The 15,069-nt window shown below is 42.6% G+C and overlaps 1 protein-coding gene across 6 annotated transcripts in view; it reads left to right on the top strand.

Moving 5' to 3' along the window:
• The window catches only part of HECW1 (HECT, C2 and WW domain containing E3 ubiquitin protein ligase 1), a 290,701-nt gene extending 285,597 nt beyond the window's left edge, over nucleotides 1-5,104 (top strand). For all 6 annotated transcript variants that reach the window (XM_054160975.1, XM_054160974.1, XM_054160972.1 and 3 more), the window contains one exon: nucleotides 2,968-5,104. In XM_054160975.1, coding sequence (XP_054016950.1) covers nucleotides 2,968-3,079 — 112 coding nt within the window. In that variant the 3' untranslated portion in view covers nucleotides 3,080-5,104. The remainder of the gene's footprint in view (nucleotides 1-2,967) is intronic.
• The last annotated feature ends 9,965 nt before the right edge of the window (nucleotides 5,105-15,069 follow it).

A 15,069-nucleotide genomic window follows, 5' to 3' on the forward strand; every position in this document is an offset into this window, starting at 1 on the left:
GAGCAATTTGTCTTTAGTCTGGTTTGGAAGTTAAAGGTTTCTGCTTTCAGTCACAAGAGGCGAAGGCACAGTAGCAGCAGTACTGAGGAGCAGCAGTACTGAGGAGAGAGAGGTTGGATGAGAAGGTGTCCCAGTCAGCCTTCTCTCTGTGTTCAGGTCAGGCAGAATGTATTGTTCAGTTATACAACTAGACAGCATCTCTGGCCTTTGCAGCAAGGATCCTATGAGGCCTGTGTCTCAGTGTATACCAGGGAATTTTCCATATAGTTCACAGAATCACAGAACGTTAGGGGTTGGAAGGGACCTCAAAAGATCATCTAGTCCAACACCCCTGCCAGAGCAGGATCATCTAGAGTAGGTCACACAGGAATGTGTCTGAGCAGGTTTTGAAAGTCTCCAGAGAAGGAGACTCCATAGCCTCTCTGGGAAGCCTGTTCCAGTGCTCTGTCACCTTCACAGTAAAAATGGTTCTCCTTATGTTTGCGTGGGAACCTCCTGTCCTCCAGCTTGCACTGATTGGCCCTTGTCCTATCATCGGGCATCTCTGAGAAGAGCCTGGCTCTGTCCTCCTGACATTCACCCCTCAGGTATTTGTAACCATTAATGAGGTCACTCCTCAGTCTCCTCCAAGCTGAAGAGACCCAGCTCCCTCAATCTTTCCTCATAAGGGAGATGTACAAGTTATCTTGTAGATCCATGTTTCCCAACTGGAATTTGAACTCAGGTTTTGCCCTCAGCATTATATTGTGTTTAGCACCTTATACAGGGAGAAGCACATCCCTAACCTGCATTGGACTCCTGAAAATTTGCTTTCATTTTTAACTTGCTGATGTTTTTTCGATTGAAAGAATTTTGTTCTATAAAGTTGCTGAACTTGGCAAAGCACTTCAGTGGTTTTGGATCTGTTAACTTTTCCTCCCTTCCTTCTTTCGTAGTACTTTCTCCCCACAACAAATTTCATGAGACTTTCTATAGAAGAGCCCATCTCTGTGAACGTCATAATAGCAAAAGGAATTGAAATGTTTCTGAGGTTGACTAGGTCAAGGATGACTAGAAGTCAACAGCACTCCAAGGCTGTTTCATAAGCAGTATGAATGAGATGGATAATGATCAGGCAAGATGTCTGCAAGGAGGTAAACACCAGTATCAGTGGCTGTGGGTACATCTGCACCACACAATAGGATGCCTGACAGCACCTTTGAGATGCTGTGGTCTCGTATGTCAAGTACTCTACAGAGATTCTACTTTAGGTTCAGCAGAGTTCTATTAGCAGAATCTGCACCTGGGCCACCATGACTGTGCTGCGTCCAGTTCCAAAGCCAGGCAGCTGAGGTCCTCAAGCCCAGTTGTCTCTGTCTGAATGGTGCTGTCCTACCTATGAGAAACACGTTCTGAATGGACTGCAAGAATCCTTCAGTTAATTAACTCCCAGTGGTTGATATGGATTGGCAATGGATTGTAGAAACAACGTGGGCTGCCAAAGATTGCTGAGATAAACAATAAACAGTGCAGGGCTGCTCATGGATAATGCACATGAGCTGCCACATTTCATTCCAAGAAATAGCTCAAGTAATGGCTTAATGATCCTTTTTCACTAACTCACATGTTCCCAGCTCATTTCCACAGATTCTGTGTGCACTGTGCACTCTCTCTGAGAGTGACCAGCTAACAAATCTTCATTCAGAAGGGGGCAGAAAGGATGGTAAAAGCTTTCCTAATGAGATTCTGTGATGCGGTGAAGATTGTGTGCCTCTGGCTATTTCAGTTGCCTGATTGCTTTTAATGATTCTCCCTTGGTGCTTGATAAAACTCTCCCTTGAATCTGCAAGTCTCAGGCCAGCCCATCTAACCAGGATCATGTTTTTCTCACTTTGTGGGTGGCCTTGGAAATGACTAGCACCATTTTTAGTTTCTCCAAGATAGTTCTTCTGCTTCAGTTTTGAAAGAATAGCATTGACTTAAAGTATGAGACAGAAAACACAACTTCACAGTTCTAAAAATTCTGGAGGCCAGAAGCTTAGACATTGTTAGCCATTGAGGCAAGGTTTTGCCAGTTCACATTTCTCAGAGGGAGCAAGAGAAAACAGAAATATTTCTGGCATCATGTAAAACTCCAACCCGCGTGGGGGAAATGGCCATGTGTCATCCCCCCTGCTTTGTTGAATGAGTCAGTCAAAACGGATGAGCTGTTGGGGCAGGGACTGTTTCTTTGCTCAGCATTGGGGAAGTGCAGGTCGCATCTGGGTCTAATTGCTGCTACCAGAAAAGCTGCAACAAGTTGGAGGTATGCATGGAACCTGTGCTGCCAGCTGGGGGTAAATACAGTGATACAGCTGGAGGAAGAGAGGCTCATCAAGTTGGCAGCCTGCTCTACACAAAATATTTTGCTTTCGCCTTGGCTGCTCGAACAAATAAGGTTTAAAGGCCAGACTTGCAGCAGATGGCCAACAGCTGACTTACAGGAACATTTTCAGTAACCTTCATTCTTCGGCTATCAGATCCCTGACTGGTCTCTTACCAGGCAGCCCTGCCTCACTGCAAACACACGCCGAGCCCGTTCTTCTGGCAGAGTTCGTCACATTATGTTTGTCTGCTGGTGCAAAACTCACTCACATTGGATGGACAGCTGAGATGGAGTTTTTGGGGAAAACTCAAAGCAACCAAAATTACAGTAGTGGAGTCAGGACCTAAGCCCCAGCTCCTCAGTGTTCTTCTCCGTGAAGATCCCTGCAAGATGTGGTGTTATGTTGTACTTAGCTCGTGTCTTCTCTGTGAAATACTCATGTGTATGTGCACATCCATTTCAGTACCTCAGTTTTGGTGGAATTCAAGAGTTTAATACTTGACATTTCTTTTTGTTTCTCTAGAGTGAACTTGAATGTCTTGAGTCTTACTGGGAACTTGTTTTCTTGACTCTCTCAAGTTACTGAGATTAAAGTTAACCTGTAGTGTATTTTCCTTTTGCAGGGCACACACATGTTTCAACCGTTTGGATCTTCCACCTTACCCCTCATATTCTATGCTGTATGAGAAGCTGCTGACAGCTGTTGAAGAAACTAGCACCTTTGGACTTGAATGAGGGGGTTCAGGCACTTCTGGTGTTTTTCTGGCTGATGATGTCACCTTTCCTGTCCACCATCATTTGATCTTGGTTCCCCATCTTTTTATTTTTGAAAACAAAACAAACAAAACGAAGCAAACAAAAAAAATAATCAAGATTAACAAAAGCTGTGCATGAAGAACTGCCACCCTCTTCTAAGATCTAACCTTCATGCTTTCATCCTGTTTCCAATGGACTGCTAGTCTGTATGCAATAGAAAACCAACTGTCTCAAGGTTTCTGTATATCTCTACATACCTCCATTAATAATGATGAAAATACAAATGCAAGTTACACTACACTTGACCAAATGTTAATAAATGTTTACTTCCACCCACGTTGATTAAAAAATAAAGAAAAAAAACCCAACTCATCAAGCATTCCAAGCTTTTATATGCCCACACCTTCTAAATCAGCCCATCCTACTTCTTAACCATTGAATCCGGTACTAGGAGCTGGTCAAATAGATCTTCATCCATCCTGGTTTTCCCTGTACGTATTGTCCATCTGAGAGACATCTATGAGCAAAACTGAAATTTTATACGCGAACTCGAGATCCACATCAGTTGCATCAGCTGGAACTGTCCCAGATCCATGGTGCAGATAAGACCTTCAAAAACTAAAAAACCAACCTGTAACGCAATGCAAAGCATAACAGCGATTGTTATGGTTGCTGCTTGCCAGTACTGGAGAGAACTTGCACTTCAGAGATATTGGGAGGGGCATCTCCATTGTAATGTTTACCACACAAGAAGCACAAGGTTGTGCACACTCAAGAAGGATGTTTTATTATGTAGCATAAAGGACAAGGCTCCCTTACCTTAGTGTTGTATATGACAAAGGAAAGGGGAATAAGAAGAATGTTCTACTCTTACGAATACCCTTGGGTTCTGTTTACCAGGTCTTTGTTTTCTGATGTTAAAAATGCTCCTTTCCAAACGAGAGGTCTAGACAATCCCATCCCCTGTGTCAGAAGCCATTTATTTTATGTCAGGCTGAGCTAATCTATGGTTGCTGGGGGCAGTTTTGGGTTCTGTCATTTTTCTTTTCTTGTCCAGTGGAAATCTCCATAACCTCAAGAGTGGCTGTAGACAAAAGGTTTTAGTACAGAGTCTATGAAATGAGAAGCTGCAGTGAATGAGGGTGCTTGTCAGGGATGAAGGGGACTCACTCTCTTTGGGTTAAGATTGTGCTGCATTTCCTCTTGGAGTAAGCCCAAAGGGCCTCAGGTCATGTTAGGAACCACTAAACTAAAACCTAGCTTTTGCTGCTGCAGACATAACCCTCTTCAGTTTGGTGTGCTTTGCATTCCAGTTCTGAAGCCAGGGAACAAAGGGAAAACAGCAGTTAGCTTGTCTTAGGATGGATTTTGCTGAGGCTGTTACAATCACCCTCACTGCTCTGATTGCGTTCCATTTATTAGTCTTTGCTTCCCTTGTTTTCCAAGACTCAGATTGAAAGTGTTTGTCTTAACTGGGAAGAGAAAATACAAAATATATTCTGACACTAAATATGTTAAAGGATGCATGAAATACGAGGTGTGAGACTTGTGAAGGCTGAGTGAAGGTGAGAAGGTAACATCGTAGTGTTGAGCAGTTCACATAAAACACCACACCCCCTTGAGGGTTTGTTACTGGTGGCTTTGTGTTAGCAGTGCTTCAGAAAACTGTAAAATGAGAAGATCAGGTCAATGTCTGACACATCTAATTCCCAGAAGCTTTCTCTCCACAGAAAAGAATTGGGCCTTGATTTCCCACCCATTTTTGTGGTGACTATACAGAAACTCATCGCACTTGAAAAATGGCAATTCTGAGAGACTTGGATCATTCTCCTGCTTTGATTCCTTGTGTCAAGAGGTATTTGAGAGGTGATAGACCCACACCCATGTTTCTGAGCAGAAATAGTAGCTTTTGTTAACGACAGCTTAAATGTTTGGGATATTTAAATTGCTCCATTCCTTCAATTTCTGCAACATTTCACCACTTTGATACTAATTTACTGAGAATCTGTTGTTATTCTCAGAGTACTCAGATTGCAACTGTGTGTGGAGGCAGCAGTTACAGGCCAGGTTCATTGTACCAGCTGCTGAAAATGATGCTCATTATTTCCACAAACGATCTCTTGGGCATCTCTTCCACATCACCAGCCCCACTGCCCACTAGAGTGGAAATCTTAACTTGAGAGCGCCAGTCATGTGCAGATGAATTACATCAGAGCAAGTCACAGCAGGAGAGACTCGGACACCAAATCTTCCAGTCTGTGGAATTTCTGCCTCAAGCCGCTGGGCCCCAAAATCCACTGATTCCTCTATGGTTCTGGTTTCATTCTTGGTGATGTTGTGAAGTTACCTGAACTGTGTCAAATGATGGATGTCTTCCAATAATAGATGAAAAGAAAGAGAAGAATCTCAATTGGTGGCTCCATATTTGGCCGAGGAAAATAGTACCTCAAGAGCTGTCTCATTAACATAGTTAAAAAGTACCAAAAGGGAAAAAAATAACCCATTCTTTACAATAGTGCATAGCTGGGTGTTTTAAAAGCATTTTAAAACTATGGTGTCATAAGGAAAAAAGTGAAGCTATTTTATTGTGGCATAAAAGATGTTTGTGTTTCAGAGACAGCATCAAACCCCACTGACGGAAGCAGGCTTTCTCCTGAAATTCTTCTTCACAACACCTTCTGGCACTCACCGCCCGCTGAGCTAGATTAGGTTTTGTGTATCCCCATGTTTGGTAGATGCCATCTCAAGCACCTTGTATGTTCCTGCTTTGGGAAACGCACAGCAGAGCCAGCTGCTTTCTGTCTGTCAAGGCTTAGGGCTGGACCAGACACTAAAGGAGTGACAGAGGCTCTCTGTGAACACCTCTGCCTTCCCAGAGGGGTTGCCAAAGGGAATAAGGGAGAGAAACTGATGAGTTGGGAAAGAAAACTAAACCATCTTTCATGAAAATAATAACAAAAAATATATTCAAATAGATAGAGAATGGGAATGGAATCCAACCTCCTGATGGCAACTAGTCACTGTGACCACTGATGCCGTGGCATTAGTCCCAGACTGGGATTCATTGCAGACAGGAACCAGATTCAGGAGCTGGATTCTGGAACTGGATTCAGGAACTCATGGATCATGATCAAGGCAGAATGGACATAGACTTCCTGGGACACCACCCATTGAAGAGGAGGCTGGATCCTGCTGATCCCTCAGCTTTACACAGCATATGCCATCCCTTTTTGGTCACTTCAGGGTCACCTGCTCTGTCCCTTCCTCCCCACAGCTGCAGCCTTTCCCTTCTTGCACCCCAAGGTGTAGCAGTGCCCTTGGTCTGCAGCCCAGCTCTTGGTGCTAACTCTCCTCATCAGCGTTGTCACTTCTGTCAGCAGCCACTGTCTGTGCAAACCTGCCCTGAGCTGCAGAACGTGCTGGCCCTGAGCAGAGACTGAGCTGGGAAGGCACAGCAGTGAGCAGAATTAGTGCAGGTCTGTCTCACACCAGGACAAAGTCCATGGCTCAAGCACACAGCCTAGCACTTTTAAAAGATTGTTTTCCCAGGAGACTGTGGTGACATCAAAACAACAAGGTTGGAAGATTTCCTCTCTTTTTGTGTTTGTTTTTTTTTATTATTATTATTTTTTATTATTATTATTATTATTTTTGGTTGTTTGGGGTTTTTTGTTTGTTTGGGTTTTCTTGGTATCTAAAGGCAGTAATAGAGGAAGATGACTAAATTCATAAAGAGAAATAAGATGCCACACTCTGCTTTTCTTTCATTCTACCATTCCAGACCTATTCATCTCTTCCAAATGCCCTACCCTGGTAGGTTGATCAGGATCGATGCTTTGCAGTGCATTTCTCCATTCATAGAATCACCCCCTAGGCAGAATCCAGCCCCAATCCGGAGCAAAGGGAAGCTATGCATACAAGTGGCACTGTAGAGTGAGCAAGGCAGTGAGTGAATGGTGCTAACAGGAGAGAGGGAGGAACCCCTCTCCCTTGTCCTGTTATTTAACCTGCCCATTATGCAATGAATTGACTGTGTTGTTGTGCACATACAAGGCATATCCTCTTCCTGGTATACCTTTCAACTCAAATGCTGTTACTCTCATAATCATCTGTGCTCTTCTCAGGTCTGCATTTTCATCTGCAAAATGCTGACTCTTAATTACAGGATTTCTGGTGTCATTGTTGTCCCACAGGAAAGGCCAGAAGATACTCCACAGGGCACATTTACAGTGCAGTAATCTGTTCAGCTACTTCACCTCAGTTCCCTCTAAACATGGGGGTGGCTAGGTTAGGATATGACATAATCATCACTGGTTTTTAAGATTCAAGTGAAAAATGAAGCAGGCAACCTGGCAGGTCTTCTGAACTAGTTTTCAATGACAGCAATGAATACTGGGAATTGTACATTTGGCTTCAGAGGGCTCCTGTCCTTCTCAACGTGGCTGCTGTGATGGTTTTAATGGTAGAGGGAGGGAAAGGGGCATTTCTGCTTATGAAATCCTGTGGCTGTACTAGCATTAATCTGAAGACAGGAGAATGAAAATAGGTACTTTGAATCATCAGTAGGTCTTCCACCTTGGAGTAGCCTCACCGACTGTTGAACCACATAAGCTATGCAGGATTTGATCCAGTATGAACAACTGTACCTTACTGTTAACTGTGTCAGGTCTACACCTCACACCTGCTGCCACTCCAGGTTCCATGAGCGTCCTGTTTCAGTCATGGGGCTGTGCACGTTCAGAACTTGGCTGTTAGGCTCTAGGCAGATGTGTGGTTCTCACAAGGCAGGAACTGAGCAGTCCAAACTATGTCTAATGGAGGAGTCATGAGTTTTGTGCAGGTCTGACACAGGGGACTTTTTTTACCCAGTTTGCTTAACTGGCAGTGAACTTCTAAATGAACTTTAGCCAAGGTTTGAGTTTGTAGTCTGATCTGAGAGGCAGTCTGTAAGGCGGGGGTGTTTGTTGAGTTTGTCTTGTTCCAGTTTCATTGTAACAAAGAGTTGACATACCTCTAGTTGAAACTGAAATTAGAGATGAAAGTCAAATTGGAAATAAATACATACACATAGAGGACAAGCTCAACTCGTCCTTCACTATTAATCCTCTGACAGCGCCTATGGGATTCCAGGAGGACAAATTTGACTGGAGATTTGTTTAACTTCTGTTGAAATAATGATTATTTGCCCTGTCTCCACAGTAATATTAATAGGGCTTCCCAGTCAAGATGAAACACTTTCAGTCCCAAGCAGACAAACAGCTCTTTCTACAAGAGATGCGGTGCTTTTTTATTATCATTCTTGCTGTACCTCAGTGTTTGTTATTAAAAGGGGAAAAAGAAAAAAAAAAAAGAAAAAATGACTGCAATATACTAAGTCTGGAATTGATTTTTTTTTTCCAGCTATCACAAAGTCCAAAAGATTGGATTGTTACTTTCTCTCTAGTGAGTCATGTAGTTCTTCTGTTCTAGTAGCAAAACAGATGCCTGTAGCTAGTAGATACTAGGTATAGTAAATATTGTACCGTTAGCCAAATTCCCTGCAGCTTCTGACTTATCCAACAGAAATGTCTGTTCTGGTTTTTGGTAACGACTACATGAAGTCAATGGCAGGAAAGGTCCTCCTTCTTGGACTGGTTTTGCTTATATTGACAGGAAAATGTCACATGATACTCAGGCTGTGCTTTCTATTTGACCATATCACTATAGAGGAATGTCAATAAAATCACTTTGTTATGGCATTGTGTGGACTGTCAATTGCAAACAACTTCTTTTGTAGATGATGTGTTTTACCAGAGTGGGTAGAGACTGGCAGTAGTGAAAGTCCACTGATGTAAAGAATTGCTCTTCCAGGTTCTTAATCCTTTTCAGCCATGGCATTCAGACCCTTCCACTACTTTTGTTCAGGGTATATGTTTAAAAGTTGAGGTTCTCCACATGAGGTAGTATAACCAATGCCCCCGTGCTCTCCAAGACTGCCCTAAGACCAGCCCTGCCTTGAGCTTATTCCTCACCATAAAAAATGTGGGGACAAACCAAGGGTCAGAAGGGATGTGTGTGCTACTTATGCATACCAGCACCCTTCCAGGCGTAATTACTGCATTACAGGTATGAAATGCAAGTGCAAAGATGATTTCTTAATAGCATATGCTGGGTCTGCATTAAGCGTTGACAGCAAATAAGTAGCAAGATGCTCTGGCATTCTCAGCATGTCACACCCATTCCTCTGCTGCTCGTCACTGTAACATCTCAGGCATGTTTCATTAGCACATTCCAGGACAGATTAACACACCTCAGATACAAAGTCAGCAGACACCTTGCTGACCATACCTGTTGTCTTCACATAAATGGCAGCTCATGAGGGATCACAGTAGGATATGAAGGATAGGAAAGCTGAAATATGAGGAGCAATTTTTATAAGGAAAGCTACAAACCCATGGAAGACACTCCAACAGGAACGGTAAGCACAGCTGGCACCAGACAAAGCGTAGCAAATGTAAACGCCTGTGACCGTGACAGCTCCTAAGAGACCTTCTGCAGTCAGCGCTGCATTTCAGCATGTGTAGAGTACAGCTCCACAAGCCTGAGGCCAGCGCTGGCTGGCAGACAGGTTGGTAGTAGCAACAGCATCACCCACCCATGGATGTGCTCAAGAAATCTGGGTCTGACTGTGCAGCCTTTATTCAAAACTTGCATGCTCATGTACATGTGTTGAAGTGGAAGAGAGGGCATTTGTGACACTAAGCTCTGAATTTGAGAAACATGAGGGAAGGAAGAATCAGTATTTACTGGAAAACAGTGAGATGAGCTGCCACTCGTTAGGGTGCACCACGTGTCAGTTTCTGTGGTGGTGATCCCTGTCTGTGGTGGGAATGATGGCTGTCTTTTACCAGATACTGCTCTATGATACATGATTTCTGATCCCGTCTGTTAAAAATAACAGCAGGCTGCCTGAAGCCTCCATAAATAGGATGTCTTTCTTGGCATGCCAATACAACTCCATCGTCCTATCAGACATGACAAATCAATCATAATCCCTCTCCACCTTCTGGTAGCAAAGTCATGGCTTTTGCTGCAACGGACAATAAATCCTTCTGTAGGCTGACGTTCATTCTTGTCTAAGAGGCCAGACTGGACAATAGCTGTCACTAATGGAGAACAAAGCTACAAAGGATCTGCTGTGTCTCCTCTGATTGTAAGTCCTCCTTGAGCTCCAAAGCCACGCTCTTTTAGTATATTTTAGTTTAACTCTGGTAGTCTTCAGAATCAATTTTGCCTGAAAACACCCATCATGAATATATCAAATTGTAGAATGTGTGGCTTTGTTTGTTTAGTTCCTGCCTTCTTGGAATTCAGTATTGAAGGAAAAGAAAAATACATTATTCTGTCTGAAACACCAGCCCTGAGTCTTATTTACATTAGGCTTTGGTGTATTGTTTTAACTCTAGTGTAAATGAAGCTTATCCCAGCAGTGCTACCTTAGGGCTCCTTGAAGCTGCATAGAACAGAAGTTGCTGCTGAAGACTGCAGCTGATGATGTTTTTTCCTGAATTGCTGGCATGTGGGCTTCCATATAGCTAACTCCTGTGGTGTAGGAAGATAGTGGAGCTGCACGAGAAAGTTTTCTGTGTCAGTGGTAAACAGGAACAATACTAAGGTCACCTGCTTTCTGCAAAGAAGGATATGCACTAGGGACATGCCTTCAGCTTTTACATTTTTCAGGGTGAAAATAAAAGACTGGGTTGGGTTATTTTCTCTCCCAGTTATAAAATTAATCAGTTGTAAGAAAAAAAGCGATGCAAATACTCTGCAATGTGACACTGAAAATGTGTTCTGTTTCTGAATGGAACACAGATATCAGTTGAAGAACTATTGCTGGGTGCGACGTCCTAAGCTGGTTATCCAGAATGAAAACAGCATACACAAATAAATTGCTCAAGCTCCTATTTTCTTCCCCCTGTTTTCAGCATTTTATACACTTCAGTCTGTAGACAAAGCTGTGTAGGTGCCTAACCAGCATGCCCCATGCAGTCATCATGTTTAGATAACAGCTTTTGAGGAATGCAGCTGGGCAACACTGGAATCTGCTTAGGAACTTGGTTACAAGCTGCAATTTGACTTCAGTACCTCTCAGGTATGTCTTAGTGTTAAACCCCATCAATGATGTTTTAGGAGTGACTGAATTAGTAATAAAGATTACTATATAAGATTACACTTACAATGTGTGAGGATGCATTTACTGACAGCTCTGGCATCTCTGAATATAAACTTCCCTGCTTTTGGCAAGCAAGTTAACAGCTTTAGTGATTCCTGCATTGATTAATAGAATTGGGTTCTTTGGAGTTTAACCCCTGCTACTATGGTAAGTAAAGCACACAACACAGGTTTTGATCATCATTGTGCTTTGGCTATACATTGCTGCCCTGCTGATGTACACACCAAAACCGCTTATCTTCGTGCTCTGGATACAGACATGAAATAAGTAGCAATGCACCCTTGGATTTGGTAAAATGTAGCCTACCTGATTTGTGAAAGATGTCTGGGACTGCCTTGGCACTGCTGTGAAAGTGATCTGAGCAGCCCCCAAAAGAATGCATGGGCACCCATGTGATGTCTTTTCCAACTCTTAGACTAATGTTATGTGTTTAAAGGTCTTTTGGTTGTGGTGCTTGGGGATATGGTTTAGGGGTGAACCTTGCAGAGTAGGATTATTAGTAGGATTTGGTGATCCCAAGGGTCTTTTCCAACCTGGATGTGGTTCTGTGATACTGTTATTGTAATATATGTAAAGCTCATGCTGAAATGGAAATTTCTGCAAAATATGAACCTGTGAAAAGAATTTGGAAAGGTTACTCTTGGATTCTCCAAGCATGAGTTTATTCATCTGTCCTGGAAATGACAATTAAATTCAAACCTTATGAGTGAAAAAGAGGTGTACATATTATAGCCACATGAGCAGCAGTTTGCATTAAATCTCTCACAAATATAATTCAGCAGAGCTGGCACTAATGATGCCTAGTGCTGCCACATAGTGGAGCTGTACTTTCCTTCCTTCAGTTGGAAAAGTGAGGATTTTGTTGTTGTTGTTATTGCTAGTAAGAAACCTGTACCAAAGTGTAGAATGGGACTGGTTTTTCAGTGGTGCTGGCTCACGTATAAAACAAGCACATTCAGCAATAAGTGGCTCATCAATGAAACAAAGCAAGATTCATACAGAATCTAAGCAGCCCCCAGAAATGCCCAACCATGGAAGATCATGTCTTCCTATCATTGTGGAAGCTTGAAGGATGATTTTAGCACCTGAAAAACATCTTGTGTGTCCTGCACTATGGACGGTCATATTTCTGTTATAAATGAACCATAGTGATGATTTACAGTAACTTTTCTATCAGGAATAAGTTGCCAAATATACTCATATAGGGAAGAGGAATGTCTTGTGAAGATGAAGCTGGAGGCAGACTGATACAGCTGGAGCAGAGCCCATGTCCTTGTGCAACATGTTTCATCCACCCCTTCAGGGCAGAACAGAAATCAGTCCTTCACTCAAGTGCGTGCAGGCACAACTTAGAAAAGGACATTCTTTTAAACAGGGTACCTTTGGTGATGTCTTCCACCTCACCTCCTGCTTCTTAGCTTGCAGGCCAAACACAGCTCAGGAGAATGAATTCCTTTGATGCAACTGGCAGAGAGGCAAAAAACATAGTGAAATACAAAATCAGTTAATGTTATCTGTACAAGCAGAAATCAATGTTTGTTTTAGTATCTGTGTGCTACTGGGCATACAACAGCTAATAATATTTCAGTGATTGAAGCCAAATATCCAAACAACAGGAAAAAATAATAAATATCTATTTTAATAGTAGGTAATATATGAGAGTAACCAGCCTAGATGTGTCTGTTATCTTATCTCTGAATAAATCAAGCACTTATGTTTCTCCTTGTGAGGATGGCACATATAAGCTTGTATCCTGGTATGGAAGACTAAGATCACTGCTGCTTTAATACACAGGTGAGTCATAAAGCTTGTGTTTATTCTTTCTACAAGGGAAATTCCAATTAATACAGCATATATCAGCTCAGTCATATTCTGATTTGACAAAGAACATCATATTCTGTGCTGTGGTAGTGCATAGGAAATTAGGAACAGATTCTAATTCCCTTGGTTTTAAACACAGTAAGGCACTCCCCCCCCCCCCCCCCCCCCCCCCTTGTCATTGTCTCTGTATTCTGGGGTTAATTCTTTTGGAGAATTCAACAAATCCATCTTCATATTGTATTAAGACACTGAATTTCTGATGTCTTTGATGTCTTTTTCTACACAATGGAAGAAAAATAGGTAAAGTTGCATACTATGTGGAGTAAAAGTCCTTCCAGATAGCAAGCAACTCTATACTCCAAACTCTGCATAAGTTAGATATATCTTAAATTTATATATAGATATATATATATGAAAGTCTGTGTTTTGTTGTATACAGAACCCAGTGCTAGATTTGCAAAGACATTTAAGGTCTAAAACTTATAACTGAATTTAAAATATGTCCAGACAACCTTCAATATCCCAGAGGCTTTTGAGAAAGGTCTGTTCATATTCCAAAATCCACTCCTTTCCATATTTTTTTTTTTGCAGGTTTCTCTCCCTGCCCCCAAGAAAATGTGATTGTGGAAATAAGAAGCAGAAAATATCACAGGAATTCGGTATCTCAAACCTTCATTAAGGATTAGCATACTTTTAAGATACGATCTATTTTTCAGGCAACAACCTTTTCTCTGCAGTCAATGCCTTTGATATGTGCTTTCAGATGTAACAATTTCTTAACCCTTGTGTAATCCCAGTTTTATTGTTCAGCAGTAACAGTCTGGTGCTGCTACACCTTAAATGACATTCTGAGTAGAAATCACATCAATACAAGAAGTTTTAGAACAGAACAGAACAGAACAGACCAGACCAGGTTGGAAAAGACCTTTGAGATCATCGAGTCCAACCTATCACCCAATGCTATCTACTCAACTAAAACATGGCACCAAGTACCCCATCCAGTCTCTTCCTAAACACCTCCAGTGATGGTGACTCCACCACCTCCCTGGGCAGCCCATTCCAATGGCAAATCACTCTTTCTATGAAGAACTTTTTCCTAACATCCAGCCTAAACCTCCCCTGGTGCAGCTCGAGACTCCAAACCCCTCACCAGCTTTGGTTTTATACGTTGGTTGTGGAATTTATTCCTAAACTATTTATTTCTGCACATTGGATTTGGCATTATGTGAACAAGGGAATTCCAGAAAAAATAAGCCCATCAATTGTACTCCCATCCCTGATCAATGACCAGGGTTTGGGCCAAATCCTTTCCTGCATGTTGGCCTGTTTCCTCATTAGTCTCTTCTCCTCTGTGCTCTGGATATTGACAGGCATGGCAGAGAAATTCTGTCCACTTAATGGAGACAAATGGTGCAGCATTGCTTCAATAACGACTGCCACACAGAACAGGCCTATTAAATATGTACATGAAGTAAGCCGGATGGTGAAGGGCTCACAGAGTGAGCAGAGCACAGCCATTTCTCCAGCCTCTTGCACTTACAATTATGCAACTCCATGGGATGATTCCCACCAGCCTGGACAAACGGATGGCTGGAGGCAGTTGCTGCACACCTCATGAAAACATTCAGAGCTCAGGCATGCATGGTGGAGAGGTGAGCATGCTCCAGCTGTGGGAAAGGCTTCACTGGAGTTTGTGCCTTAGACACTGCAGAGACCAAGGTTCCACTGGGTGGGCTGGAGTGTATTTGCCCCATTTGGAGCTGCCACTGCTCCTTTTGCCCTCACCTTAGAATCAAAGAATCATAGAACTATTTTGGTTGGAAAAGACCTTTAAGATCATCATCACCATTATCTGCCTCTACCAACTCTGCCCCTAAACCGTGTCCCTCAGCACATCTCCATCTCTCCAAAACACCTCCAGGGATGGGATTCAACC

This window comes from Dryobates pubescens, chromosome 4, assembly GCF_014839835.1.
Source record: "Dryobates pubescens isolate bDryPub1 chromosome 4, bDryPub1.pri, whole genome shotgun sequence".
Classification (NCBI taxonomy): Eukaryota; Metazoa; Chordata; class Aves; order Piciformes; family Picidae; genus Dryobates; species Dryobates pubescens.